This window comes from Octopus sinensis, linkage group LG3, assembly GCF_006345805.1.
Source record: "Octopus sinensis linkage group LG3, ASM634580v1, whole genome shotgun sequence".
Classification (NCBI taxonomy): domain Eukaryota; kingdom Metazoa; phylum Mollusca; class Cephalopoda; order Octopoda; family Octopodidae; genus Octopus; species Octopus sinensis.
The window spans coordinates 137,821,666-137,849,450 of NC_042999.1; the positions used below are offsets into that span (position 1 = coordinate 137,821,666).

The 27,785-nt window shown below is 36.1% G+C and overlaps 1 protein-coding gene across 7 annotated transcripts in view; it reads right to left on the minus strand.

Moving 5' to 3' along the window:
• Window positions 1–27,785, minus strand: part of LOC115209171 (KICSTOR complex protein C12orf66 homolog) — an 88,864-nt gene that overhangs the window by 30,153 nt on the left and 30,926 nt on the right. For 4 of the 7 annotated variants that reach the window (XM_029777403.2, XM_029777406.2, XM_036501373.1 and 1 more), the window contains exons 2-3: window positions 4,122–4,282; window positions 2,548–2,694 (exon numbers count right to left, since the gene is read on the minus strand). In XM_029777403.2, coding sequence (XP_029633263.1) covers window positions 2,548–2,694; window positions 4,122–4,282 — 308 coding nt within the window. Of the gene's footprint in view, window positions 1–2,547; window positions 2,695–4,121; window positions 4,283–17,951; window positions 17,975–18,812; window positions 19,295–24,210; window positions 24,233–27,785 lie in introns of those variants that run through there. The other 3 variants (XM_036501371.1, XM_029777405.2, XM_036501372.1) reach the window with 3 other exon arrangements.

The following is a 27,785-nucleotide window of genomic DNA, read 5'->3' on the forward strand; positions in this document are numbered from 1 at the left end:
GTGAAATAAGGGAATCCTTACTTAAAAACAGGTAAGGGTTAGCGTCAGGAAGAGAATTTGACTGTAAAACAATGCTTCAATAATATATACATCTACCCTATGCTACCAAGTAAAAGTAGGCATTAAACAAATGAACAAAAACTCACTAACACATACAAACACTTACTCTTTTACTTGTTTCGGTCATTTGACTGTGGCCATGCTGGAGCACCGCCTTTAATCGAGCAAATCAACCCCAGGACTTATTCTTTGTAAGCCTAGTACTTATTCTATCAATCTCTTTTGCCAAACTGCTAAGTTACAGGGATGTAAACACACCAGATTCGGTTGTCAAGCGATGTTGGAGGGACAAATCCAGACACACAAACATATATTTATATATATATATATACATATATATGATGGGCTTCTTTCAGTTTCCGCCTACCAAATCCACTCACAAGGCTTTGGTCTTCCCGAGGCTATAGTAGAAGACACTTGCCCAAGGTGCCACACAGTGGGACTGAACCCAGAACCATTGTGGCTGGTAAGCAAGCTACATACCACACAGCTACTCCTGCGCCTATAACTAAAAGTGTATGAGACAGCGCCAGTGGTTTCAAGGTAGGAAGATTCTATTGAATTCAGTTAAATGAAGTAACCACACGGCTAAGCTCACGCACTTGGTCGAAAGGTTGGTGCTTCATGGCCTGGCAGTGACACTGTTGTGTCTACAGCTAAGATATTTAACTCACACGATGCCCACTACATATAGATGAAAAGAGGCGCTACTGGGTAGAAACAACTCACCACTCTTAATGTATGTGTGTATGTGTGTGTGTGTGTGTATGTGTGTGCACATACATATGTATACATCATAGAATGGTTTTCAACAAACCAAATCTGTAATAAAAACAGACTTGGTTATTTCTTAAAGCACTTTATTTACTACAGATTGTGATTTTTAGTACCAGGCATAGTCTATAGCTTGAAGAGGTATGGTATCTGCATACAACTTGCCTGGATACATTACACAAGAAAATCAAGTTATTGGTGATGACAAAACAACCTATTTTGGATTACTGTACACTTCATTTAAAGTGACATAGATACATATGTGTATGTGGGAGTATGTATGACTGTGTGTATATATATATGTACGTGTATGTGTGTTCATATGTGTGAATGTGCTCGCCAACCAACTAAAAGGTTAACTTTTATTCTTGTGAGGTTGGTAAAATACATACCAGTCAATTATTAATTCTGCTTCCTGTAATTACCTTTCAAAGTATTCAACTTCAGCCAGAGAGCAAATGTTCCTCCTAGAACTAACTCCGATTTCTATGACCTTTATTAAATTTCTGTTGAGAAAATGCAAGTAGTTTTGTTGTGGAATAACTCTGCCATCCTCTGTGAACTAAAGCAGTTTCTTTTCTTCTGGATTGCCTACTAGACTAAGACCATAGCTACGGCATGATACTGGTGTTAACATTATCTGATATTTGAGTGCTTTTAGCAGAATTCACTCAGTTGCCAACAGTCAGAACAAGTTCCTGTTTAAAGATCACTCAGAATCTTAATACATAGCTTCCTATGACAGCAATCCATGAATCATGGTTTCTTCCACCTTTTGTCCCTCATATATTTCAGAGATCTCGTAAAGGTCATGAGTGGTGCTTTACTCCCTGTACTAGTCTATAACAAAAATAATACAAACATTTTTCAGTTTTTCAGTAACTCCTCTGCCCTCCTATTATTCTAACTATATTTCTCCTCCCACATCTTCCACTAAGCCTGTTTTTATCCTCAATTCTTCTCTTTTGCACAGCAACCCTCTATATATGTTCTACCATAGCTATATTTTCCCAGTAGACATCTAATGTTCAAACTGAATAGTAACCACACTGATCTTATCAGTCTAAGAGTATCTGGCAACAATTGTAGGTACTCCTCCTCTAACTAACTTATCAACATGTTCAGTTTATAGTTATTCCTGCCTTTTAATTTCAGTATTAAGTTAATATTAATACATTCAATGAAGATTTCATTAAAAATTCTAAGTAGAAATAAATATGCAGTGAGAAAAATATTAGTCAATGACCAATATTATTTGGCAGTTACAAAAGACATATCTCAGTTCTATACTAACTTCATTGACAAAGCACAGACTCCATCATACTTCTAATAAAAGTAATGATGGAAGAATCATTACTTCCTTCACTTGAGTTATTACAGATTGAATCATTAGGAGAATCATTGAAACTGAAAAAATGATGGAAGAATCATCAAATAAATGTGCAAAAGTGCACATTGGATGGCAAGACCATACAGATATGCTATCATTCACCATTGACAGTTCAAGCTATAATAAAAAATTTACTATTGATTCTTTGATGAAAGCCAAGTTATTTACCCATCATCAAATAATTAGGTATCCAATTCATAATGCCATAATACTAGAACAATTTTCAAAAGACAGTTGGTATTATTTTAAAACTAAATAACAAAACTAAATTTTTTAAAAATCACATCAGCTTTATAATGAAAATTAAATATATATTTACTCACATCTTTATGTCTAGTTGAAAACCATTTAGGACCAAGAAATGATAAAGACATATACGATTTCTCATCATTTGCTAACAAAATCAGTGCATTGACAAACATATGCCAATGTGAAGTAATGTTTGATTTCGTGAGATCTCTTTCTCTTTCCTGCATTGAACAAAACAAAAAAAAAAACATGGTAATGAAGATTAGATGGGAATTGTGTTTAACAATTTTGAAATGATAGAATTGTTAGAGCATTGGACAAAATGTATACAGTATTTATTCCAAGTTGAAATGCAGCCAAGACAACTTTGCCTTCCATCCATCTGAGTCAATAAAATAAAGTAACAGTTAAGTACTGAACCGGTTTAACATTATAATAAAGCATCTTGAAGGTGGGAGAAGGTATAGTTAAACAAAACTTTAAAAAAGGAAAAGTATATTTGAAATTAAGATAATGTTGCTACATAGCACTGATCAAGTAGATCTATATTCAAAGGCATTACAGCAATGGACAATCTTATCTTTTTTCCTAGGTGTAGTATATCTAGAACTCCATTATTCAATAAGTTAATTTTTAGAATGGTAGAGTGTGATTCAAAGAAGATTTAGCTACTCTAGCAGGTCAAGTGACTAAATAGAAGCTCTGTTTTTGACAGTATTATATAATCTCTGTATTATACAATACTGGCTCAGCAATAAACTATGTATTTACATGTCAGATCAATTAGTTAAAAACAACTTCAGGGAAAATAAAATGATGATTGCCAGGCTGTCACTACACATATAAAAATATGAACCAACAACAGAGTTGGTTGCTCAACCTACTAGAAATAACAGCCAAATTGTCTTCGACCAGATCTATCATCTTAAAATAGGAAAGGTACATTGGACAATATAGTCTTAAATGCACTATGTCTTAAATATACTTCGTAGGAATAGATAAAACTGGAATATAATCACTTTACTGCATGTACTGGGTGCTTTTTTTCAATGTCACCTGCACTATTGAGGTTGCCATGCAGCATAAAGGATTTTGAACCCTGGAAATGTGGCAGAGGAGGGGGTCAGCTTCTTATTAGGGGATGAGGTTAAACTATGAGAAGGGGAATGAGGGTGAGAGCAGCTTCTTATAGAGGATCTGCATTATATGTTGCTCAATCAAAGCTGACCAGAGTCTAAACAACAGCACACTAGCTAAAATGTAAAGGTGTTGTGTGTGACAATAAAATGCACCCAGTCCACACTGTGGAGTGGCTAGTGATAGAATGGACATCCACTTGTAAAAATGACAACAGAGAGAACTAATCTCTGACATGACTAAAGCGTTCCTATACACTATGTCACCTCTGTTCTTTCACTGAAATTATATGATATAGATTGTTGAACTGTGCAAGTTCTGGTTAGAGGATATGAACTATCGGCCTTTCAACTATAATGCAACATCTTAACTTTCCCACTCACAAAGAGTAATTTTTCTTGATGCAAATCAAAATATGAAATATATTCAAAAAGTACAAAGATTGAAATAAGAAATTTTTTTAAAAAGAGATATAATAAATAAAAATGAAACAAAATACAACAAAACTCACAGTCAACTCTCTGGCTTGATCAAAATTGAATTCACTGAGAAGCTGAAAATAGTCCTCGATAATTTTTTCTTCCCGCAGAGACATTGATGGGGTCTTGGGAGAAACTGGTGATTGTACCTTACTGTTGCTTCCACTTCCACGCATATTGGAAACTACAAAAACTATAAAAAAAGAAAATTATAAATACATAAATAATAATATTTACTTTTTCATTTGTTCCACTGTTTCTATTTATGTTACTTCTATAGTAATACTGCCCACGATCTTCTCTGGCACACCATAGTGTTGTAAGATGTCCCAGATTGTCTGCCTATCTACACTGTCAAATGCTTTTTCAAAGTCGATGAAGCACACATAGAGTGACATTTGCTATTCCATTGTCTGCTCCACGATGACTCTTGAGTGTCACAATCTGGTCCGTGCATGATCTCTCCTTTCTGAAACCTGCCTGCTCATCTCTGTGCTGCTTGTAAATGGTTAGCTTGTTGAAATTTCAAGTGAATGTGCTAAATATGTGGCGACACCTCATGTGGAAATTGTTATCTTGTATGTCTCCTATAGACAATCCAGGATCATAGGCATACAGAATTTTAACAACAGCTGCAAAGCAGACTTTCAGCTTTGTGATGAGGGTGATTCTCTTAAGCTTCCACACATTCTCACTAAACCCATTGGAGAATTTGATCATAAATTTTCAAGGCTCTTTTTGTTGTTCAAAGGATTTCTAATCAAGCAAACCTGTGCCTAAAGATCTCACTTTTTTCCTAAGTGCAGTGTACCTTGGATCACATCTGATGTGTCCCTTTCTTAGATAGAAGTATGTGATTTAACCCTTTAGCATTTAAACCAGCTGTATCAGACTCAAATATTCTACTTGTTCTACTGTAATGGTGAACTGTACTTCATTGTATTAAGCAAATTAATGAAAGTGAAAAGTATTTGTCAGAGACACAGAAGCAATAATGCTGGTTGTATGATTATAAACTGTATATAAACTGCCAAGCCTAAGGTTGGCAGACCACTGTCACTTTGGATTTGATCAGTAGAAACTCTCATTAAGAAAAACACAGTTTCTTGGCAAAAATAGTTGAGGGCTTGGCTAAATTGAATTACACTGTTTAGCTGCACCCATTATATTCTACATGTAAATTATACCAGAGTTAACATAAACAATAAAATAAGTGTTCAGTCATATACTCGTCTTAATTCATTCAACCTAACCAGTCTCCTACATATTTGTTGCCAGAAGACAAAATTAATCCTTGCTAAGAATGTTTAAAAATTAAATGTCTGAGATGAGTTGTAAATAAGATTCAGACTAATGATATCTTTTAGAGATGAAAAAATTTTCAATATGCTGTTACAATCAATTTGATATTTGTCAATGGGTGTTTTATTTCAATGAAACCACAGTTTAGGTGGAAATATTAAAAAAAAAATCTTTCATGAGGATAGTTGTCAAAAAAATTATTATCTTATGAACAGATGTATTCTAATATTTTAGCATTCATCATCATCATCATCGTTTAACATCCATTATTGTTAATTTCTCTATTCAGAATTTAAACAAAAGATACTTCACACAGCCAAATGAGTAAAGTATTTGTCTATATTCAATACAGATTCTTCATAATGTTTTCTAACATTTGTACTTGCTTGTTTACTATATTAGTTGACCCATATACCATTATTCCAAAACAACAAAGTTCCAAGGCAATTATTTGCTGTGTATATATGTATGTATTTATGAATTTGTATGCACATGGATTTATATTCACACAATAAAACAAATTAGAATTAGTCAGTCACGGGTTCCATCTTTAGACACACAGTAAAAAAAAATGAGAATCTTATTTCAGAATGAAGAATGATTTAAAGAGCAATTTTACAAAAGACATAAGCACATAGAAATAAATATAAATTACTAATACATTGTTCAAATTCATATTGTCTCTCCAGAGGATACAATTCAAATCACTCTACAGCAATAATACTATTATGTAAATATTTCCATAGTAATTTAAGTATCTCCTGGAGATCTAAGTGGTTCATTGGAACTAGTACTTAGCCCCAGTTTCATAGTGTTAAGCAAATAAGATAAATCTTTCCCTGGATAGGAGACTTTATCCTGAAGATCTGGTTGCTGTTCTTTGTAGCTTGATGAAACAATGTATACTGCCAGTATTGAAGCAGAATTGAACTCAAACTCCATAAGCTGATGGTCCAATAGTAAATATACACAACCATTCCCCTTCTTTTATTACTCATATAAACTACATTATATTAACTGCCTCCGATAAAAAGTGCTTGTCATTAAAGAAAAGGTGGTAAAAGAAAGAAAAAAAGAAACCCAACAATAAAAAATGTTTTCATGCAACTGACAAAATTTCTAATTCCATGTCTAACAAAATAGAAGTAAGAAACTTCTGCAAAAGGATCCAATCATATAATTAATGTAGAGATATTAGAAAAGTTCTGGCTTTAAGATATAAAAAATATCATTTGAGCGAAATAGCCGAGTACATATATTAAGCCAGAAACTGATAGATCATGAGTTCAAGTCTACCACAGAAATTCAGCTGTTTTTTGTGACAGTACACAAATCTACAGAACTCAAATCACTAAACTATTGAGAATAGCTAGCAGACCATTTGAAACATTTAAACAATCTGTCTAATGCCATAAACTAGAACTGAGCATAGCTTTTATTAATTTTATTAAAATGCAAATATCTCAAAACATTTGCTTGAAGCAGGAAAATATTGGAAATGTAGCAAGCACATCAATATACAGCTACATTATTCATTTTATAATTTTATTTCATAAATCACATTTTGTGGACAATAGCATCATTGATTATAGGTTTTACAAGGTCAATCACTGCACTGGATTTATAAATGACAAATGATGTCACTGACACTCTGGCAGAACAAATATCACAGAAGACCTTGATTGAAAGCAGTCAGTTTACTGGGGTGAAGGGTCTGAAAGTTACACACATACAAGTTCCAGTACAGTTTCTATCTGCCAAATTCCTCTGAACCCAAGGCTACAGTAGGAGATACTTATTCAGGGTATTACAGAGTGCCATTGAAACCAGAATCATGTATTTGTGAAACCATACCCATATTTGTGCATATCACACTCCATTAGCCTTCTATACTGTATTGCAGGACACTACAATACATAATTCTCCTCTACACCATTTCAAGACAGCTGTTACACTATTCCATGAAGAACTTCAACATCACAGTCAATTTTGTGGAAGTTTGTGATGTTATCAGTATTTGCATTGTTCATGGCCAATTAACATTATTCTTGCAGGAAAAAAAAAGCCTACCAAAAATAAACCAACATCCTGCCTAAAGGAACATTTTGATATCCACTCAATGTTATGGAAACTAGAACTGATCACTGACTGAATAGATACCTGCACTTTGAAGGTTTCTTTTCTTTCCTAACTAATAAAACTGCTCACAACTACATATAGGGAGTTAAATATTCAAATCTGTAGATTTTAAAAAAACCATTCACTATTCAGTAATTATATGCTATAAACACATGGTATTGCTAATTATCAGTCTTAGAAGAATTCTGCAAAATACCATTAACTGTAAACTCAAAGATGTTTACAGAGTTAATTTGTGTAGCTGAGTAAGGTGCTGATACGAAAAACTAGTTAATGTTTTCATAGATTTTTCTTCAAAAAGTGCCTGCTGTATTTAGTAATTCAAGTGAGGATATATTGGATTAGTTCTTGATGATTTTAGTAATGCAAATTAACACAATACTTATGTTTATGCAATACTAGTATATGTGCAATCATTGTTTACTATTTGTATTGGTAAATGCTCAATACCTCTAAGTTTCACAGATTTAGCGTGTACCTATGCTTGGAATATATGGATTTGTGAGACTGATCTCAATTTAAGACTAATATTACAAGTTTGGCTGAAGTATTGCTTACTTTAATTCCTAGATTGACAACTTAGCAGGGAATACATCCCCAAACAATTTCATCCAATGTATCTAGATGTGGTTAAGAGCTGTTTGCTTGTAAAGTAAGCTGAACAGATTTCATTAATTCAGGCCAATATGCCTTTAAGTACCTACAAACCCATTCAACATGATCTCAAGAACATGCATAGAATGACCAACACCCTATGTGGTAATTATACCCTTACTTGAATAAACTCTTCAGCTAAAGGTGTTAATAATGATCAATCTTTTGCTCAATTGAATAGATGCTGAAGATCACTTTTGGCTTCAAACTTTCTTCTCCATTTGTTTTATCTTTTGATTAACAAAGTGGAATGGTATAATTAATTTGCCAAAGCAGTTTCAGTGGCATTTGCTTTGATAATACTCCATAGTAATTGACAATGCACAATCAAAAGTGGCAGCAAAATCCACTACTGTGACAACTGTTAGAATGATTATAAGGAGGCATTAATGCTGAAAGATCCAGTGATATGGAAAATTTCCAGTATCCTGAAATTTTACAAATAAGATGATGCAGCTATGTCACAGAAAGCTTAAAACTAACTTTGAAGACTTTCATCAAAGACCTTCCTCAAAGAAGCTAATGGTGCCTAATACTTAATCATTTACTATTACTCTCTTGAATTCATTTATAGTTTGTGAACTATTTCCCTTTGGTTATATGAACTAGAATTTCGCATTTTGCTTGTGAGGCAGCATCATTCCAGTAATGGGATATAAATAGTCAACTCCATCAAACAGGCCAACATCCTAAAATTTTAGACAAATATAACCCCTGATAAAATATAGCTTAATCAGTTAGATCAGTGGTTTACAAATTTGGCCCTAACACCTCATAGAGGGTTATTTCAGTTTGAATAAAGGAGCTCTTACTACTTTGAAATTTATGTAATTACCTGGTATGATACTGAGTGGTCCATTCTTCTTGGTAAGGTTAGCAGAAATACTAAAACCTGATATTCTTTAAATATTTTAATAGTATGTAATTCCTAAAATTTCATGATAATGAAAATTTACCTTATCACTAGACTATTGCAGCTTTACTACTGCTATTCAATGAAGAAGAGAGAAGTGTGTGTGGCAGCTGACATGAAAACAGCTGAACCGATGTAGTAAGCACTTTACCATCCCGCTCCTTAACACTTTTCAATATGCTATGGTTACATGTACTTCATCAAAACAGCTTCCACTTCATCATAGATAATAGAGTCTAAATCTTTATATATTGATTGATGCTTCTTGATCATCAATCCAACACAGTTTAATGTAGCATTTTAAGTTGTTTAAATATTTTGCTTTGATAAGGCACAAAGTCAATTTTCATGGAGGGCTGGGTAAGGAAATGTATAAAGTCAACTGAATCAACTTCAGTGTAATACTTAAACACATGCAAAGGATGAAAGATAAAACAGTAATAATATTTGAATCCAGAACATAAATCATCATCATCATCGTTTAACATCCGCTTTCCATGCTAGCATGGGTGAGGCGATTTGACTGAGGTCTGGCGAACCAGATGGCTGCACCAGACTCCAATCTCATCTGGCAGAGTTTCTACAGCTGGATGCCCTTCCTAATACCAACCACTCTGAGAGTGTAGTGGGTGCTTTTACGTGCCACTGGCACGAGGGCCAGTCAGGTGGTACTGGCAACAGCCATGCTCAAATGGTGATTTTTATGTGCCACCTGCACAGGAGCCAGTCCAGCGGCACTGGCAACAACCTCGCTTGAATATTTTTTCACGTGCCACCAGCACAAGTGCTGGTAAGGCAACGCAGGTAACAATCACGCTCGAATGGTGTTTTTTACATGCCATCGACACACGGAGGCCAGCTTATTGCTCTGGCAATGATCTTGCTCATATGATACTCTTAGCACTCCATTAGTACGGGTGCCAGTCATCGAATTTGATTAAATGAAGGCACTTAATCTATTTTGTAGGGTATTTTGATTTTATTTTTATAGTAATAAACTCTTGTTGTCCCATTTCTTTTCACATTTTAACATTATGGCACCATGGACATGCTACTTAATTGCTTGATGTCTAAAATAACTTGATTCTCATTGAAGAGTATATTAAATTTTCAACAATTCAAACCATGTAAACTAAGTCTTGAATGAAATATTTTTTTAGAAATATAACAACCATCAGTGTACAATTTTACTTTATCATTACTTCAAACAAGCATGTGTAATTATCCTTTGACTAATTTTCTGCTGTCATGAGTAATTAGTAATTATTCACCTATACATATATTTTTTTATATGAAAGCCTTAAACAAGACAAGAAACCACTTAGTGTAAAAGACTATGAAGGAGAAATTAAAATGAAAGGAATTAATTTACTTTCAACTTGAAAGAATTCAGGTCATAAAGAGGAAAACAATGAGATGGATGAGAGTTCCAAAGTCTGGCAGTTCGAGAAAAAAAACTATGACCATAGAAAGATTTGTTGTTCATGAAGACAGAACAGCATTTGGATGAAGACGCTGTGAGTTTCAAGTGAGGCGAGATGGAACAAGGTGATCTGGAACTAAGAGAGGAAGTTCATCAGAGCACTTTCTGTGGCAATAATGATAGAAAAAACTAAGATTGGTGATGTCACATCAGTGTCACAAAAGTTGTAGAGTTGAAGCAAGAGAAAGACCACTCAAATTAGAGAATCACTTCTGAACCTGGTCAAGGACATTCAGGTGAAAAGATGGTGCACCTGCCCAAATATAACAAGTGTATTCCATATACAGATGAATTGTGGACTTGTAAAGATACAAAATGGCCTTGGATGTGAGGTAGTCCTTTGACCTATACAATGACCCAGCCTTATGAGAAGCAGACCTACCAACTGATCATCATCATCGTTTAACGTCCATTCTCCATGCTAGCATGGGTTGGACAGTTCGACTGGGGATCTGGGAAGCCAGAAGGCTGCACCAGGCTCCAGTCTGATCGTATATAAGAACCCCAAGAGGGATCAGGTGATAAAGTGTTATCACTGTTACCTATATCTTCCTCAGGTTTCACTTATATTGTCACTGCATCTATTTCCACATCCATTGTCCATTCACTTCACATGTTCATGTCAGTTGCTTCTCTTTCTAATAGATCATGCTCACGACATCATTCCTCTAAAGCACTTTTAGACTTTCCATAATCACTGCCCCATCTTACTAATATGGAGTATTACACTTCTTACAGTTTTATATACTTTCTCTCACAAATAAAAAGAGAAACATTTTGTCAACAAAGACAGCTCTTTATCTTTCTAGTTACCATACTTTCACTACAGCTACGTCCCATATCAATTGAATCACAAATGTAAAACAAAAACTATCAACTGTATCTTTTGAGCAATTCATGGACTTGACTTCATAGATGCTTTAACTGCTAACTATTCCTATGCATCTATCCCATCTACTGTCCTAGTTATTTGCCAGCCTCCCAGAAATCAAATTTGTACTCATTGCTCATTCTTTTACATACAAGTAAAGCCACTTCCCAGATAGTACAAGAATTTCATGCTCTTTCTTAATAAATAGCACTTTAGTCATTAGCTTGATCTTTAAATTCTCGATCTTACTTCAAAGATTTGTACTCTTTCTGCAACTCTTTGACAGACTCCACTATGAGAACCAAGTCATCAGCCATGGGTAGGTATATTTTTTGAAGTAACTTGTATCCTACCATGGCCCTGGAGAATATGCAGTTATATTGGAATGAGGTAGACATATGTCTTTTCTGGGAGAAAGAGAAAACTCTACTTCTCAACATAGACTACTAATTAGTAACATTGGAGTAAGAACTAGACAGACCCAGAGACAAAAAAACAATCTGAAGAAGGTATGAAAGCTAGCAGATCACTCATCACTCAGCCTGGGTGTAAAAGAAAACTAGATGATGTGCATATTCAGATAGGGAAGGAAACGTCAAGGAAACAGAGATCAGTGACAGAGGAGACATCTGAAGTTTTTATGAGATAACTTATTGCAAGGCACAAACCAGATCTGTGGATAAAGCAAGGTTCCAACCAAATAGAGGGTGATGTGGTATGGTTGAGAGCACCATAAAAGCAAGCTCAAAAAGAAAAAAGAGAAACAAAAAACCACATCAAGTAGCTTAGAGAAAAGTTAGAAATTAGATATACTTAGCAAAGTAGAAAGAAGTCTGCCAATGTTCTGCTGTCAGGCTCAGAGGTATGAGGTGTTTTCAATTGCACTAAAAGCATGCAGGTAATGAGGCATGGGTTCTGACACCAAAAAAAGCATATAGAAACACTAATACAGGAAGTTCCTGAATGAGGAGTATGCATTAGAGATAAGACGTACATGTAAGTCTAACAGAAATTAGCTATTGAAATTGACAGGCATATGATTAAGATAACCATGATATGAAGGCAGCCACACCATCAGAGATAGTCTCTGAGAGCTGAAAATATCCAGCGATGTAGGATATATATTTGTCATGTCAATTAAATAATACAGTATTATCAATAACTGCTATAAGGACAAAGGAGACGCTTAAGAAAGAAGCAACTGCAGGGTAGCAAGCTGATAAACTTAGATAAGATGGAGTTATAGTGCATGTCAGATTGGACAAAAACTGATACCCTTTTCCAAGTGAGGTGATTACAAAAGAAGTTCTTTGCAAAGTGCAATCCATTATACCTGGCATTTAGTGACCTGTAGTATGGTGCTTGCTAAGAAAACTAGGTATAGACGAATGGTTTGTGAGAACAGTGCAAGTTATGTACAGATGTTCTGTCAGAAAGTAAGAGTTCACAATGAGTTCATCATCATCATCATCATCATCGTTTAACGTCCGCTTTCCATGCTAGCATGGGTTGGACGGTTCAACTGGGGTCTGGGAAGCCCGAAGGCTGCACCAGGCCAGTCAGATGTGGCAGTGTTTCTACAGCTGGATGCCCTTCCTAACGCCAACCACTCCGAGAGTGTAGTGGGTGATTTTATGTGCCACCGACACAGGTGCCAGACGAGGCTGGCAGACGGCCACGCTCGGATGGTGTTTTTTATGTGCCACCGACACAGGTGCCAGACGAGGCTGGCAGACGGCCACGCTCGGATGGTGTTTTTTTATGTGCCACCGACACAGGTGCCAGACGAGGCTGGCAGACGGCCACGCTCGGATGGTGTTTTTTATGTGCCACCGACACAGGTGCCAGACGAGGCTGGCAAACGGCCACGCTCGGATGGTGTTTTCTTATGTGTCACCGACACAGGTGCTAGACGAGGCTGGCGGACGGCCACGCTCGGATGGTGTTTGTTACGTGCCCTCAGCACGGAGGCCAGTCATTGCGGTACTGGCTACGGTCACGTTCGGATGGTTTTCTTATGTGCCACCGGCACTGGTACCACAAGGATACAAATTCCATTGATGTTCATCTATTTTGATTTGGTTCGATTTGATTTGATACGATTCGATTCGATTCTCACTTGCCTCAACAGGTCTTCACAAGTGTCACAAGAAGGAAGGTATGCACAGGTGGACTGACTACGTCCCAGGTAGGGGCCACGGATTATGGCTTCACTAGTCTTGCCGGGTCTTCTCACGCACAGCATACTTCCATAGGTCTCGGTCTCTAGTCATTTCCATGGTGAGACCTAACGTCCGAAGGTCGTGCTTCACCACCTCGTCCCAGGTTTTCCTGGGTCTACCTCTTCCACGGGTACCCTCAACTGCTAGGGATTGGCACTTTCTCACACACCTCTCTTCATCCATTCTCGCCACATGACCATACCAGCGCAATCGTCTCTCTTGCACACAACAACTGATGCTTCTTAGGTACAACATTTCTCTCAAGGTACTAACGCTCTGTCGAGTAAGTACACTGACATTACACATCCATCGGAGCATACTGGCTTCGTTCCTCACGAGCTTACGCATGTCCTCAGCAGTCACGGCCCATGTTTCACTGCCATGTAGCATAGCTGTTCGTACACATGCATCATACAGTCTGCCTTTTACTCTGAGCGAGAGGCCTTTAGTCACCAGCAGAGGTAAGAGCTCCCTAAACTTTGCCCAGGCTATTCTTATTCTAGCAGTTACACTTTCAGCGCACCCACCCCCACTACTGACTTGGTCACCTAGATAGCGGAAACTATCAACTACTTCTAGTTTTTCCCCCCGGAAAGTGACAGAAGTTGTTTTCTGCAGATTTTCGGAGGTCAGTGCTCCAGAGCACCTGCCACATACAAAAACTATCTTCCCAGTTAGCCTACCTTTGACATTGCTGCACCTCTTATGTGTCCATAGCTTACACTGGGTACATCTTATAGAGTTTCTACCTACACCTTTTCTACAGATCGAACAGGGCCATCTTCCTGATGATATTTGTGGGTTTTCTACCTTTCTACTTATTAGTACTTTGGTTTTAGCTAGGTTGACTCTAAGGCCCCTCGATTCTAAACCCTCCTTCCACACCTGGAACTTCTCCTCCAGTTCTGATAGTGACTCAGCGATTAGAGCGAGGTCGTCAGCATAGAGGAGCTCCCAGGGGCAACCGGTCTTGAATTCCTCCGTTATTGCCTGGAGGACTATGATAAATAGGAGGGGGCTGAGTACTGAACCCTGGTGGACCCCAACCTCTACTTTGAATTCTTCTGTGTACATGATGCCAACTCTAACCTTACTTACGGCATCTCTGTACATGGCTTGCACAGCCCTCACCAGCCATTCATCTATCCCTAGTTTCCTCATTGACCACCAGATGAGGGATCGGGGGACCCTATCAAAGGCTTTCTCCATGTCAACAAAAGCCAGGTACAGGGGCTTATCCTTGGCTAGGTATTTCTCCTGCAGCTGCCTTACCAGGAATATAGCATCAGTGGTGCTTTTCCCTGGGACAAACCCAAACTGCATCTCATCTAAACTAACTCTCTCTCTAATTAGTTGGGCTAAGACCCTCTCCGTAACCTTCATTACCTGATCCAACAGCTTGATACCTCTGTAATTATTTGTATCCAGGGCATCACCTTTACCTTTGTAGCAGTTGACTAGTATGCTGCTACACCAGTCATTGGGTATGACTCCTTCGTGTATCACCTGGTTGACTATACGGGTGACTAGGTTATAGCCGACACTGCCAGATATTTTGAGCATCTCTGCAGTAATTCCTGATGGGCCTGGGGCTTTCCCTGTCTTCATGCTCCTAACTGCCTTAGCTACTACGGAACTATCAACTCGGATAGCTGGTCCCTCTGTTGGGTCAACATTTGGCAGACTCTCTTTATCCCAAGGACATTTTTGTATACAGGTAGGAATCCATCAGGGTTTCCTTCTCTGCCTCCTCCTATTTATCATAATTCTTCAGGTCATAACAGGGGAGTTTAAGACTAGTTATCTAAGGAAGATGATCTAGTCTTTAGAGGTAAATCTGTCAAAGAATTACATAAAGAAATTCCAAACATAGAGTCAAAGACTAGAATTGAAAGATTTTAATGTATTCTTCTTCAAGTAGTTAAAGATTTTCACCATACAGTGCTAAGAATCTTAATCTCCTCTTAGCTTTGACAAGTCTTCAATTTAATGTTGTATATTTCTGTAAAGTGGTTCTCGTCCTCTATTTGGATGTGGAAGTCTCCTAAATAGAACATCTGATATGGCCTGGTATTCAAAACAACAGCAGCAGCAGCCAATAAAGACAAATCTGTACTGAGCAACAAAAATACAGATTGGTGGAATGTATCTATAAGTCTCCTCTTTGGTCTTCCTCTTCTGCAGGTTCTTTCTACATGGATCCTTACACCATGGGATGCTTTGAGCCCTCATGTAAAACCTAGTGTACATACCATTAAGATGACTTTAAAGTTCTTTCTTCATGGCCCAGGTTTCAGCTCCATAGAGAAGAATGCTCTCTACATTTGCTTTGAAGAAGACCAACATTGTTAGCTTTGAAATACTTGTCAGATGTTTTGTAACTTCTTACAGGCATTCCAGTAACATAGGACACTGACTTTCTTGTGTTGTGTCATAGTTTGAACAAATTGCCTGGTGGTTTTCATTTTCATTGATGGTCATGTACTCAGTCCTCTTTGCATTGGGAAACCTCAACTTTGACTACATTCTCAAGGGATGTTAACAAGTCTTGAGCATCATAGTTGATGAGCTGTGAGGGCAAGACTTTTCCCACTGCTTCTGTTTAGCACTCACATCTCTCAGTCTTAAGGTAAACTTAACAAAAACAAATATTTTAGTTAATAGCAAAGAACACAGGAGTCGACTATCACTTGGAAAGTGGCCATGCTCAGTTTGCTGAAATGATTTAGGTAAAAATTCCATATAGTATATTCAGTGCAAATTATAAGTGTACTAGTGCAGTGGGATCACAATCATGTTGACAGAGGACATCATAACTTGAAGATGCAAAGAAGTAGTTATAACAGAATAAGCCATGAAATAAATTATTTCAAATGCTTGGAAGGCTCTTGTTCTGAAGCATTATAGCCAGAGCATGGGTGGAAGGTGTTCAGGGGATGATTATCTTTTGGTGCAAACAAAATGATTCACCATGTATGAGGGGGATGACTGAATGGAGTGTGAAAGCTAGAAAGGAAGCGATATGTATCTTAGACGACATACAATATGTCAAGCGATCCATACAGAAGGAATCTGCAGAAGAGGAAGGCTATGGACGTGGGAAGAGGTACTTGACTGATTTCAAGAGACTGAACTTCGAGGAGATGAACATGGAATGAAACGAGTGGTACAGGAGATTTCATCAAAATCATGCATATTTTCCAGGGCGACCTGCTGTGCTTGAGGAGACCTATTGAGTTAAGTACATCAACATCAAAATAAAAATCAAATGGAAATTGTAGTTGTGATACCAGTGCCAGTGACACGTAAAAAGCACCAACCGATCGTGGCCGTTGCCAGCCTCCTCTGGCCCCTGCGCTGGTGGCATGTAAAAAGCACCCACTACACTCACAGAGTAGTTGGCGTTAGGAAGGGCATCCAGCTGTAGAAACACTGCCAGATCAGACTGGAGCCTGGTGCAGCCTCCTGGCTTCCCAGACCCCGGTCGAACCGTCCAGCCCATGCTAGCATGGAAAACGGACGTTAAACGATGATGACAAGTGAAACCAAACTCGCAATAAATCTTGTCACGTTTTCGCACCAGACTTCTGGCACGTCTCATATAACTGTCACTGGAAGATAATTCCTTCGCAGTCAACAAAAGTAGGGATTTTCAAAACTTCCTTTATATATTTCATATTATAGGCAACAGTTCCCCAAACTGTAATTAAGAGATAACATATTATCCACAGTTATTTTTATGATATGTCTTTAAAATATATAATAATACGATAACAACAGGTTCAATTCTTATAGCTGCTGCACACTGACAAACCAAGTTTGAAAGAAAAGATCTGCTATATGCAAAGAATTATGACCTTTATACGATCAGGATTAAGTGGCGCTAATTAACATAAACTGCTAATTTCGATAACAAGCATGGTCTACAATTACTAAGCCCTGTACATTTAAATTGTTAATTCTTTTCGAGTTCGTCGAAAATTTTACACCTGTAAATATCTTATCCCTACAGCATATATTAAAAACATAGCGTGTATGACCGTTTCTATTTATATATAACAAGTTGGACAAAAAAGGCCTACATAGCTATCTAAAAATATCAATGCAGTAAAATAAATTATTTTCACTTTTCTAGAGTTTTCCATAAGAAAAACAAAAAGGAAACTTATTCTCTACACATAACTGAAATAAGCACACTATAATAATTTATATAGTTATATATATAACTAAACGGGTTACTATAAATGATGTCTTGATTACATTAGTAAAATTAATTACTTTTCAAATCGGTCTAGTTAAGCAATCCGTCGTTTCCGGGTGTAATTTGCCATGATGTCATCGTATTTCTAAGTAGATAGACAGGTGTAGTTTTCACATTATGCTCTCAAGGTCACCATGGAATGACAACGAAAACTACGAAGAGTTGTGTGTGACAGAAAAGTTGCGAGAAACCGTGATATCCCATTCCCGAGGATACAATGAGTGTAAATGAATTGGTTACTACGGGGAAACGAAACCGTAACGTGAACATAATTCGCCGGTTGATTACCTATTATTGCTACGCAACACTCGCTTCATAAATATTAAAATTTCAATCAAGTCAAACAGCTGCGCTGTATAAATAGGCCTGACAGAAAATGCAGAAAAGGCTTTCGAAATAGCTGTCACGAATAGAATTTTTCTTTTCGACATCTTATAGTATCCCACATTGCAAAACATTTGTATATCGGTTCTTAAAATTTTTTTTTCCAACAGTCTCAGCCAACTCTACCAGCTTCCACGATTAAATTTTTTCTTCTTTTTCGTTATTTTTCTTCATTTAATGGTGTTCCACAGTCTAAAACACATCTGATAGACTTGTAAATTAATTTTTTTTTTTCAAAGAATCAATTTAAAAAAAAAAAAATTCCTACTCCCTCTCTATCTTTCATCTTGAAATTACCGGTACCATTTCAGTCTTGTTAAAAAATGGAATTTTGAAGAATATTTTTTTAATCTTTTGTTCCTACCACCATCCACTTTTTTGTGGAGGTCGGGGGAGGGTTCAAACTTCTGCCATTCTGTAGACAATTCTGTAGACAATTTTTTTTCTATACGACATGAAAATTAAATGACGATAAAAAAATTATTAAGACCTACCTATTTAACCAGTTCAAGTTCGACATCAGCTGATAGTGAACTTGAACGACTTTTTTTCGATTACGATGTGGACAAGAAAAAAATGATTTCCCTGTCAACCCAAAGAAATATTTACTGAGAAAACGTTGAGATAGAAATGAACATAAATTCCATGAAATTCTATTTTACATAACATTTTTTTCATTTCCCCACACAAGACAATAATAATAATAATAAAGATGCTTGCGACCACCTGTTTGTTGTTATGCACGAAGAGAAGAAAAAGCAAGAGATTTTTGTGGTCCCATTATACTTTTCTGCAATTAAAAGTATAATTTTTTGTATTTCAAACAGCTGAAATTATCGTTTTATAGGTACTACTATCGAAAGTACTCCCTGCGAGAACATACTTCACAACGCTACAGAAATTCACATTTCTTCGTTTCCTTGGTGAGCTAGGGTTCATTACTTTCTTGTACGTGAGTCGAACCATCTTAATGGGTGGGGTGGGGGTCGTTAAAGTTCGCCATCAACTAATGGCGAACTTTAACTGGTATGGTAATTCTTTTAATTTCATTAAATTAAATTTTTATGTCATGTTGAAGGCTTTTCAGAATGGCAAAAGTGTGGAAATAAAATGTACTTTTGGGGTGAAAAGAAAGATTAATTAACACATGGTAAATATTATTCTTAGCAGCAACCATTGCGCAGCTTGAATTCATTTACACTTTGTCATATAAAAAAAACGGTTCTACAGAAGATTGTAAAAATAGGTCGCTAGCGATGGTGGGAAAGATGTTAAAAAATGGAATTTTGAAGAAAAAATTATTTTTACCAAATATGGAAAGCTACATACGAAAGTCGCTATATTTATTTGCTTTAAATTAGGTATCAGTTTGTTTGGCGGCCGTGTAAGATACTTCTACTTTGGTATTGAGATTAGTTTATTTGGCATAAGTGATTGGGGGGGGGGGATATCAGCCGTCTTCGAGTAGTTTTAACTTTTTGGAAAGAAGGGACGTAACTCAACGGGAGCATAACGCTGCTGCATTTTACATTACAAAAATTCTAGGATCTAAGAAAAAATTATTCTACAGAAGAAAATATCTTTTAGGAGGTAAAATTATTACGAGAATGTTCGTTATTCAATACTTTCTTTCAGTGTTAGATGTACTATATTTGAACATTTTCAAAACGGTGCTGGATTTGCCCTTTACTCAAGGGTGCTAAGATTGTCTTCCGAAAAAATGTATATAATCAACAAGCCATGTCTTCATATTTTTGTATGAAAGACAAGTATTCGCTAATAAAAGTCCATCAATGGGGCCCGTGATGCACAATTACACCACAAGAATACCTGATTCGTTTTTGTAACGTAAAATAAGGCCATTTTTCAAAAGAAGCGAGGGTACTATTTAAGAAGAGTGGTCCTGGTGCGCACATCCGCGCTAGCTAGTCGTGACTAGTCGATCTTTACTTTATGTTTTTGTTTTAAAAAATTATTTACTTTGCTAGGTAGTCGTTGTAGGATCGACTAGTCACGACTAGTAAGCGCGAGTGCGCGCACCGGGACCACTCTTCTTAAATAGTACCGAAGCGAGTAGGAAATTGGTTTGTGGATTGGGTTCAATCTCAGCAACAATTCGTTTGTTTGGCACCGGCCGGCATTTTTCTCGGTACCCCCCCCATCCCCAAATACTATCCGGCTCTCTTTTTACTTAACTGTCAATCACAACGAACTGGCTTCAATATTCTTCCAGTCCAAGAAGGTTAAATAACTTTTTAAATGAGAGAAATTAATCCTCTTTTTTCATCGCAGCCGGAGATTAAATTAGAGAAAAAGGGAAAATGCCATTCATCGAATATTACGAGTGCATTGAAACGTTAAAAAAATAGAATTTGTTCTCAACCACCAAGAACTCATACGTTTTCTTATTTGGACTTGTGCTAGTTAGTCAAGATCTTAGTCCCCTATGCCTTAATCTGTATTTCTCTTAGTCTGAAGTTCCATTCAAGACTGAATCCTGAAGAGAAATTAGTGATCCAATCTCTTCTTCACACTTGTTGCTGGACAAGGTTCTAACCTTGATTTTCTTCTCTTTTTTTTTTCCATTTTATAATCTTACTCACCGAGTCAAAAGCCCCTTCCAAGTATGTACTACACATTGTGTGGTAAATACAAATGTTCTTACAGAACAGTAATAGCACCCTTAGTATTTTCAGTGAACGCATGGGTGAACTGGTTAAACCTTTCAGCAGCGATTTGAGATACTCGAATCCGTCTATCAGGATCGCAAAGACTTATTCTTCGACTGTTCTTCATCTTTATATGCATAAACATATCATTTGAGATGCAAAGAACGGCACTCTTCGTGACAATTGGCTGTCGGATTGCGACAACGAACATCATTGCACAGATCAGAGTGCAGTATATGGAAATACAAGAGAAGGTGGTGGGCTTTGTATTATGCTATTAATCGGTGAGCATTTTGTTTATCCTGTCACTGAAGACACATTTAAAAGGCTGATTCGAACCACAAAGGGGGCATTTCGCAGCATACTGATTAAGTCTCATGATAAAAGGATTCCAGTATCTTGCTGCTACAACAATAGTAATCACAAAGATTAAATTTTGCAAAGAACCAAAGAAGAATATTTCAAAATATGCATATTCAACAAATTTTTTAAGAGAACAATGTTTATATAAAACATTTGATAATATTTATCCAATGTCGCAGTGATTACTTTAGATTGAGTTGTTTCTTTTAATATCTATTCATATTTTGACTTCTTTCTGTAAAGATGTCAAAACAAAAATTTCTGCACAAACTTTCGAAGAGTCTGGATAGACATTAAAAGCATTTGAAACGTTATTTGTTGCTTTAGAAAATTTAATGACGTTCGTGTCCAATATTTTTTAATATCTTCTTTTATATTAATTTTGTTATGTAAAGAATAAATTCAAAGACTAATATCAGTTCAATTTTCCTTCTGTAAAAGAAAAAGTTACCAATCTGTGGTTTAGTACTAAAAAGTGGGGAATTAAGTAACAGGGATAAGGAATTTCTTGAGTTTATGCTGAAATTGACCCAGTCAGTTGGTATTTAGCCTTGGGGTGGCCGTTCCATCTTCATTGCATAATTTCACTATTCCATTCTTTCATGTGTTGATTGTCCCATCTATGTTTAGCCCCTTGTGGGTAATAAATAAATCAGTTGGTATTTAGCCTTGAGTTACTCCTCTGGGCATTATTATACTTTAGATCATTTTTCCTAATTTAATCTTCCGTCACAAAGAAATTGGTATCATCTCTCATTTTAATAAATTATTTTACCCGGATAGGGCGATATAAGACCTCTTCAGACAAAAACAAATTGTATCTCATAGTGGTTGGTAATTAAATAATGGATTTGATATTCGCTTTTTTTTTTTTCTTCATTTACCGAAAAAAAACCGATAGGTTCCAAACAAGCAAATTAGTGCCAAGATGGAACCCAGTTCACAATTATAACCGAGTGTAAGCTAAAATTTTGCTCTCTCCTTTCAGGATATTGAATTTATCTTGATTTTAAAAATGAATTAAATAAGCGGTACAATAGTCTCGTTGATTGATTACTAAAAATATAGATACAATGGCTTTTTGAATGTCTTTTTTATTGGAAGACAACACTTGACTTTTGACTAAAAGCAAAATCCTACACTGTGTTAGAATTTTTTAGCTATAATGAATCTAAAACTACATTAATGTATTTTCCCTTTTGTAAAGTCTCTAGGGTAGATATAAGCTATAAAGCAGGTCAATTGACAATGTTAGATTCTCATTGGATCGAGAAGGATTTTGTTTTTACAGTATTGAAGAATCAAAGAATTGGATGAACATTCTCGTAATAATTTCTATTATTTTACCTCATAAAAAATGTAATAATTTGTTTTATTTCATTTCACCCAAGAAAGTAAATGCAAAACGTTCTAAACGAGTTATGTCCCCTCACCCTAAAGGGAAAACTTAAACTGACAGTTGTCCGGTCGCATACCCACCCAAATCCTTTAAGCAACAAAATCTAAACGCAACACTTGGAAAGAAATCTTATGCAGCTTTACATTGTTAGTTGACTCTACATATAAATAAAATTCATTATATATAAATCATAAGAAGTTGTATGTATTTAATCTAATCACAGTTACAAACATTTCTATATAGAAAAAAAAAAGGAAAGTATGATGCAATGAAAAAAAAAGGAATATATTTTTTACTGTACATGCGTATCAAATCTATACATTCGTATCTGGTAACAAAAGAAAAGGTCAAAATCTACTAAGAACAATTCAGAAAAATTGAACCTAAAGTCCTCAAAAGTTCAAATCTTATATGTTTATGACAAAAGTATGAAACAGGCACCCTGTTCCTCACCGCAAAAAAAAAAAAATCACTTCAGATTTGTGTCTTCAACCGGGAATTGCAATTTTCCAAAAAAAATCTAATTTTTAGCACAGTCCTCCCCAAATGCTTTGTTTGTAAGAAAAAATATTCTTCTTTTAGGGGAATTCTTTATATTTAAAAATACGAAGATTACGTTTATTCTGAATTCTTTTTATTCTCAAGATTTCACTTATTTTAATGCTCATAGCTTACAATAATATTCCTTTCATTCTTTAATTTTAAACAAAAAGAATGTTGAAACGCAATTTATCGAGAGTATTTTTTAATAAAGAGGAATTTTGCTATAAAATTACTCAACTTATAAAGTTGGGGGGTGTAAGTTAAAAGAATCGGAAGTGACATCTGAAGAATCTAGTAGAGCTTTCTTTGTCTTTAAATTGTTTAACGTGAATTTTTAAGTTTACCAGATAATTAAAGCGAAGTACAAAATATTTAATGCCTAAAATGAAAGAAAGAGTTTACTTTCAAGTAGAAATAAAATGCAGTACGCTTGCCTTCATGCTTCTCAACTGATATAAATTCATTTAAACAAAGTTGTGCAATGCTATAAGAAAATACCATATCTCAGTTAAAAAATGAAAATTTTTAATCTTCTGTTTTCAATTCTTAAATGAACCACATCAAATATTATGCTGAAATACTATCGTTGGTAATATCTTCTATTAAGCAATATGAGAAAAGTCATTACGTTGTTGCTCGATCTGCTAGTAATGGCAGCCAAATAACTTCTCATCATACTGCCGTCTTAAAAAATAGGACACGTTAGACTAGATGAAATTCTAGATATACAGAAAGTCAAGTCTTAATTTGAACACCCTCGATCAAGGCTGACCAGTGGCTAAACAACAATCTCGACGTTTAATGTAGGTAAAATGGCTGTCTGAGAAGATATTTTTCCTGATTGTAAACTAAATATTTCAGGTTATTGATCTGGCTTCTTAAAAGAATGAGTCTTGCTAATAAAGATTGTAATCTTACCAATACTTCTTTAATGATACACATTTGTATTCAATGGTACTACGGTTGCGGCCGTTGTTCAACCACTGGTCAAACTCGATCGAGCATAATGAGCAAAAGCATTCCAACCGTGGCCATCCTGTTATTTTCTTATGTTCAAGGAACTTAGGTCCATATTATTCAAAGTATGCTTGTTAGGATGTGATTTGATGGAAAATTGACAGTTGTGTCCACCAATAGGTAACATTATTTACGAACTAGGTAACAACACTGATGCCTAACACCGTGCAAAGTGCAGTATGTGATCTTAATGACGAAGTTTCTAAGACAGAAGCAGATGAAATAGTATTCTAAACTCACAGCATATTATAAGTACTCCAAGCATTACACTATACTGTCCTATATTACATTGTGTTATACTTCGCCACTATATATTACCTTCAAAAAAATTATCCCAAAATCACATCCTACAGCCTTTAAAATGAGAACGTAATAGATATTGTAGTCTTATACACCCCTAAAAGATGAGATGATCATGACTGAAATACTTTTAATTGTATGTCTACTCTGTCAACATAGAGGGAAAGACATTGAGTTTCGACGTATTCATGCTTGATCTGCTAACAATAACAAATTGCCCTCAAATAATACACTACCACCTTCAAGAAATATTTCCGAACATAGGTAAAATAAATGGATAGTCATAAATAGGAAGACCTTCAAGAGAAGAAGTGTTCGTTCAAAACTGACTCAAATTAAACAATCACCTCAATATTTACGAACACGATAATTATGACGATTTCCCTTTCAGAATGAAGACAAATATTTAGTGTATTTTTCATAAGTGAATATAAAAGCAAAACATATCAGTAATTAATTCTTGAATAAAAACATAGTATGACATAAGCTTATCAATATATTTTATTTATCGAATAACAAATTGTTTTCAATTAGAAAACTACACAGTTCGTTAGTCAATAAAAGAAATGATAAGCTATATCTACCTGGTGTCACACCCAAAAATGGAAGGCTATATATATATATTCCTCCATACATTTGGCAGGAAAAAATTAGAAACGTCTAGAAAATCTTTAATGGTATTTCTGTTGGCATGGGTTGAACACTCCGTTTGTAATTAAAAAAATTTAACTGTGCAAATTGAAATATTATCATATTTACAACTAATAAATTTAGAATACCGGCGAAATACAAATTTCCATAATTCTCAAAGGAAAAAAGTTTACGAAGTGGGGAGAAAGCGCTATAGGAGTCATGAGACATAAGTGCTGATAACAATATAGCGTGGAACTGTTAAAGCAAAGAAAAAGAAGAGAAATTCAAAGTTATGTGTGTGTGTACACGTTGGCAAAAGATAACCATCCCCAAGTATAACAATATATTTATGTGCGTGTGTGTCTGGAATCCTGTGAGTCTGGTAGACAGAAACTGAAAGAAGCCCGTCGTACATGAATGTGTGTTACTGTTCCCTTGCCTTGACATCGCGTGCTAGTCACTGGAATGTAAACGGTGTCATTCGCTTCGAATATTCTGTGAAAAACATGTCTAGTCATAGAGACATATTACCTGATTTGGAAACAGGTGAGAGGTTGGCGACAGGAAAGGGCATCCGGCTGTAGAAAATCTAACTCAACAAATTCCATTCAACCCATGCAAGCATTGAAAAATAGGCGTTAAAACAATGATGTATGTATATATATATATATATAGGCGCAGGAGTGGCTGTGTGGTAAGTAGCTTGCTTACCAACCACATGATTCTGGGTTCATTCCCACTACGTGGCACCTCGGGCAAGTGTCTTCTTGGGCTGACCAAAGCATTGTGAGTGGATTTGGTAGACAGAAACTGAAAGAAGCCCGTCATATATATGTGTGTGTGTCTATGTTTGTCCCCCCAACATCACTTGACAACCGATGGTGGTGTGTTTACGTCCCTGTAACTTAGCAGTTTGGCAAAGGAGACCGATAGAATAAGTACTAGGCTTCCAAAGAATAAGTCATGGGGTCAATTTGCTTGACTAAAGGCGGTGCTCCAGCATGGCTGTAGTCAAATGACTGAAACAAGTAAAAAAGAATACATAGTTTATATTTTAGAGACAGGTTTTCTCTACATAAAGAAACACTTCGAAGTGCTCAAGAGATTAAATGTATGTGTGTGCACACGTGTGTATGCGTGTATATGTCCAAGCGCTGAATCTTAAAGGCCACCTAAGAACAATCGTATGTGTAACCAACCATGAAGAACAAATCAGCAGTACAAGAAATAAAATACCAATTCCTTTAAAACGGCAACCACTTTAACAGTACCAGAACCACCATCCCACTACATCTACAAATTCAAAGCAGTTTGCCCACAAAACACCCTGATTAGCTCAGTGACTACTACTAAATTCAAGCCACAATAGAATGTTCTTGAAGCCAAGGATTTTAAACTTACTGAGACAATATTTACATATCAGCTGAGGTGACACAACTAGATCTCATAATGCAGGGAAACAGTTGCATAATCAAGTACCTGCACACCTGGAGAACTACATTGCATCGAAATAATTGTAGTGATTAAAAAGTAAATGTCCAACCATACCCCTTCTTGTTGATTTCAATTTTTTCAATTATATATGTATGTGTGTGTGTGTATGTATGTATATATATATGTGTGTGTGTGTATATATATATATATATAGATATATTTATATATAAAAATGTGTGTATATAGATACGTGTATATATATATAGATGTATGTGTGTGTATATATATATATATATATATATATATATATAGAAGACACTTGCCCAACAAGTCATGCAGTGGGACTGAACCTGAAATCACATGGTTGGGAAGCAAACTTTTTTCAACCAATACCTGCACTTAGCTGTGTCAAAATTCTGTTATTTCCTCTTAAACTCAGTTGTTATACATGTTTCTCCACATTCCTTCTCATCTCTTTCATCTCAAAGGCTTCATACCAACCAGTTAACATTTTCTTGCTCATAACTGAATTTCTCTGCAACTTCCTTTCTCTTCATATCTTCTGCCCTACTGCAAACTTATAAACATTTCACATTAATCTCCCTAAAAGACCCTCTTCAGTCATAAATGACCATGGGATTGCACTTACAAAGATACCTTCCGAGGTACAAGTCTGGACAAGGTTGTTTATGGAAGAACAGCAGTCACCCATACACACTAGCCTCTCCTCTCCACGTCACCAATGTTATCCAAGGGAAAGGCAAAGGCCGATACTGCTTGACAACAGTGACGTCACAACTCATTTCTACAGCTGAGTGAACTGGAATAACATGAAAAATACAGTGTCTTGCTCAAGAATATAACAGGCAGCCTGGTCCAGGAATCAAACTTTGCTCTAACCACTGAACCATGTACCTTTATCTCACTAACAGCAAAATATAACCAGACAGTCATTGGCCTTCCTACTTGGACTAATGTGCTCATTGAACATTACTGTTTGAAGCCCTAGGACTCAGTCACTTACCCAGTTTCCATGGTGTATAAGTCGCTGAGATCACATTTCCCTTCAACAAGATGCCAGTCTGTTACAGGGTTACTCATTCATAACT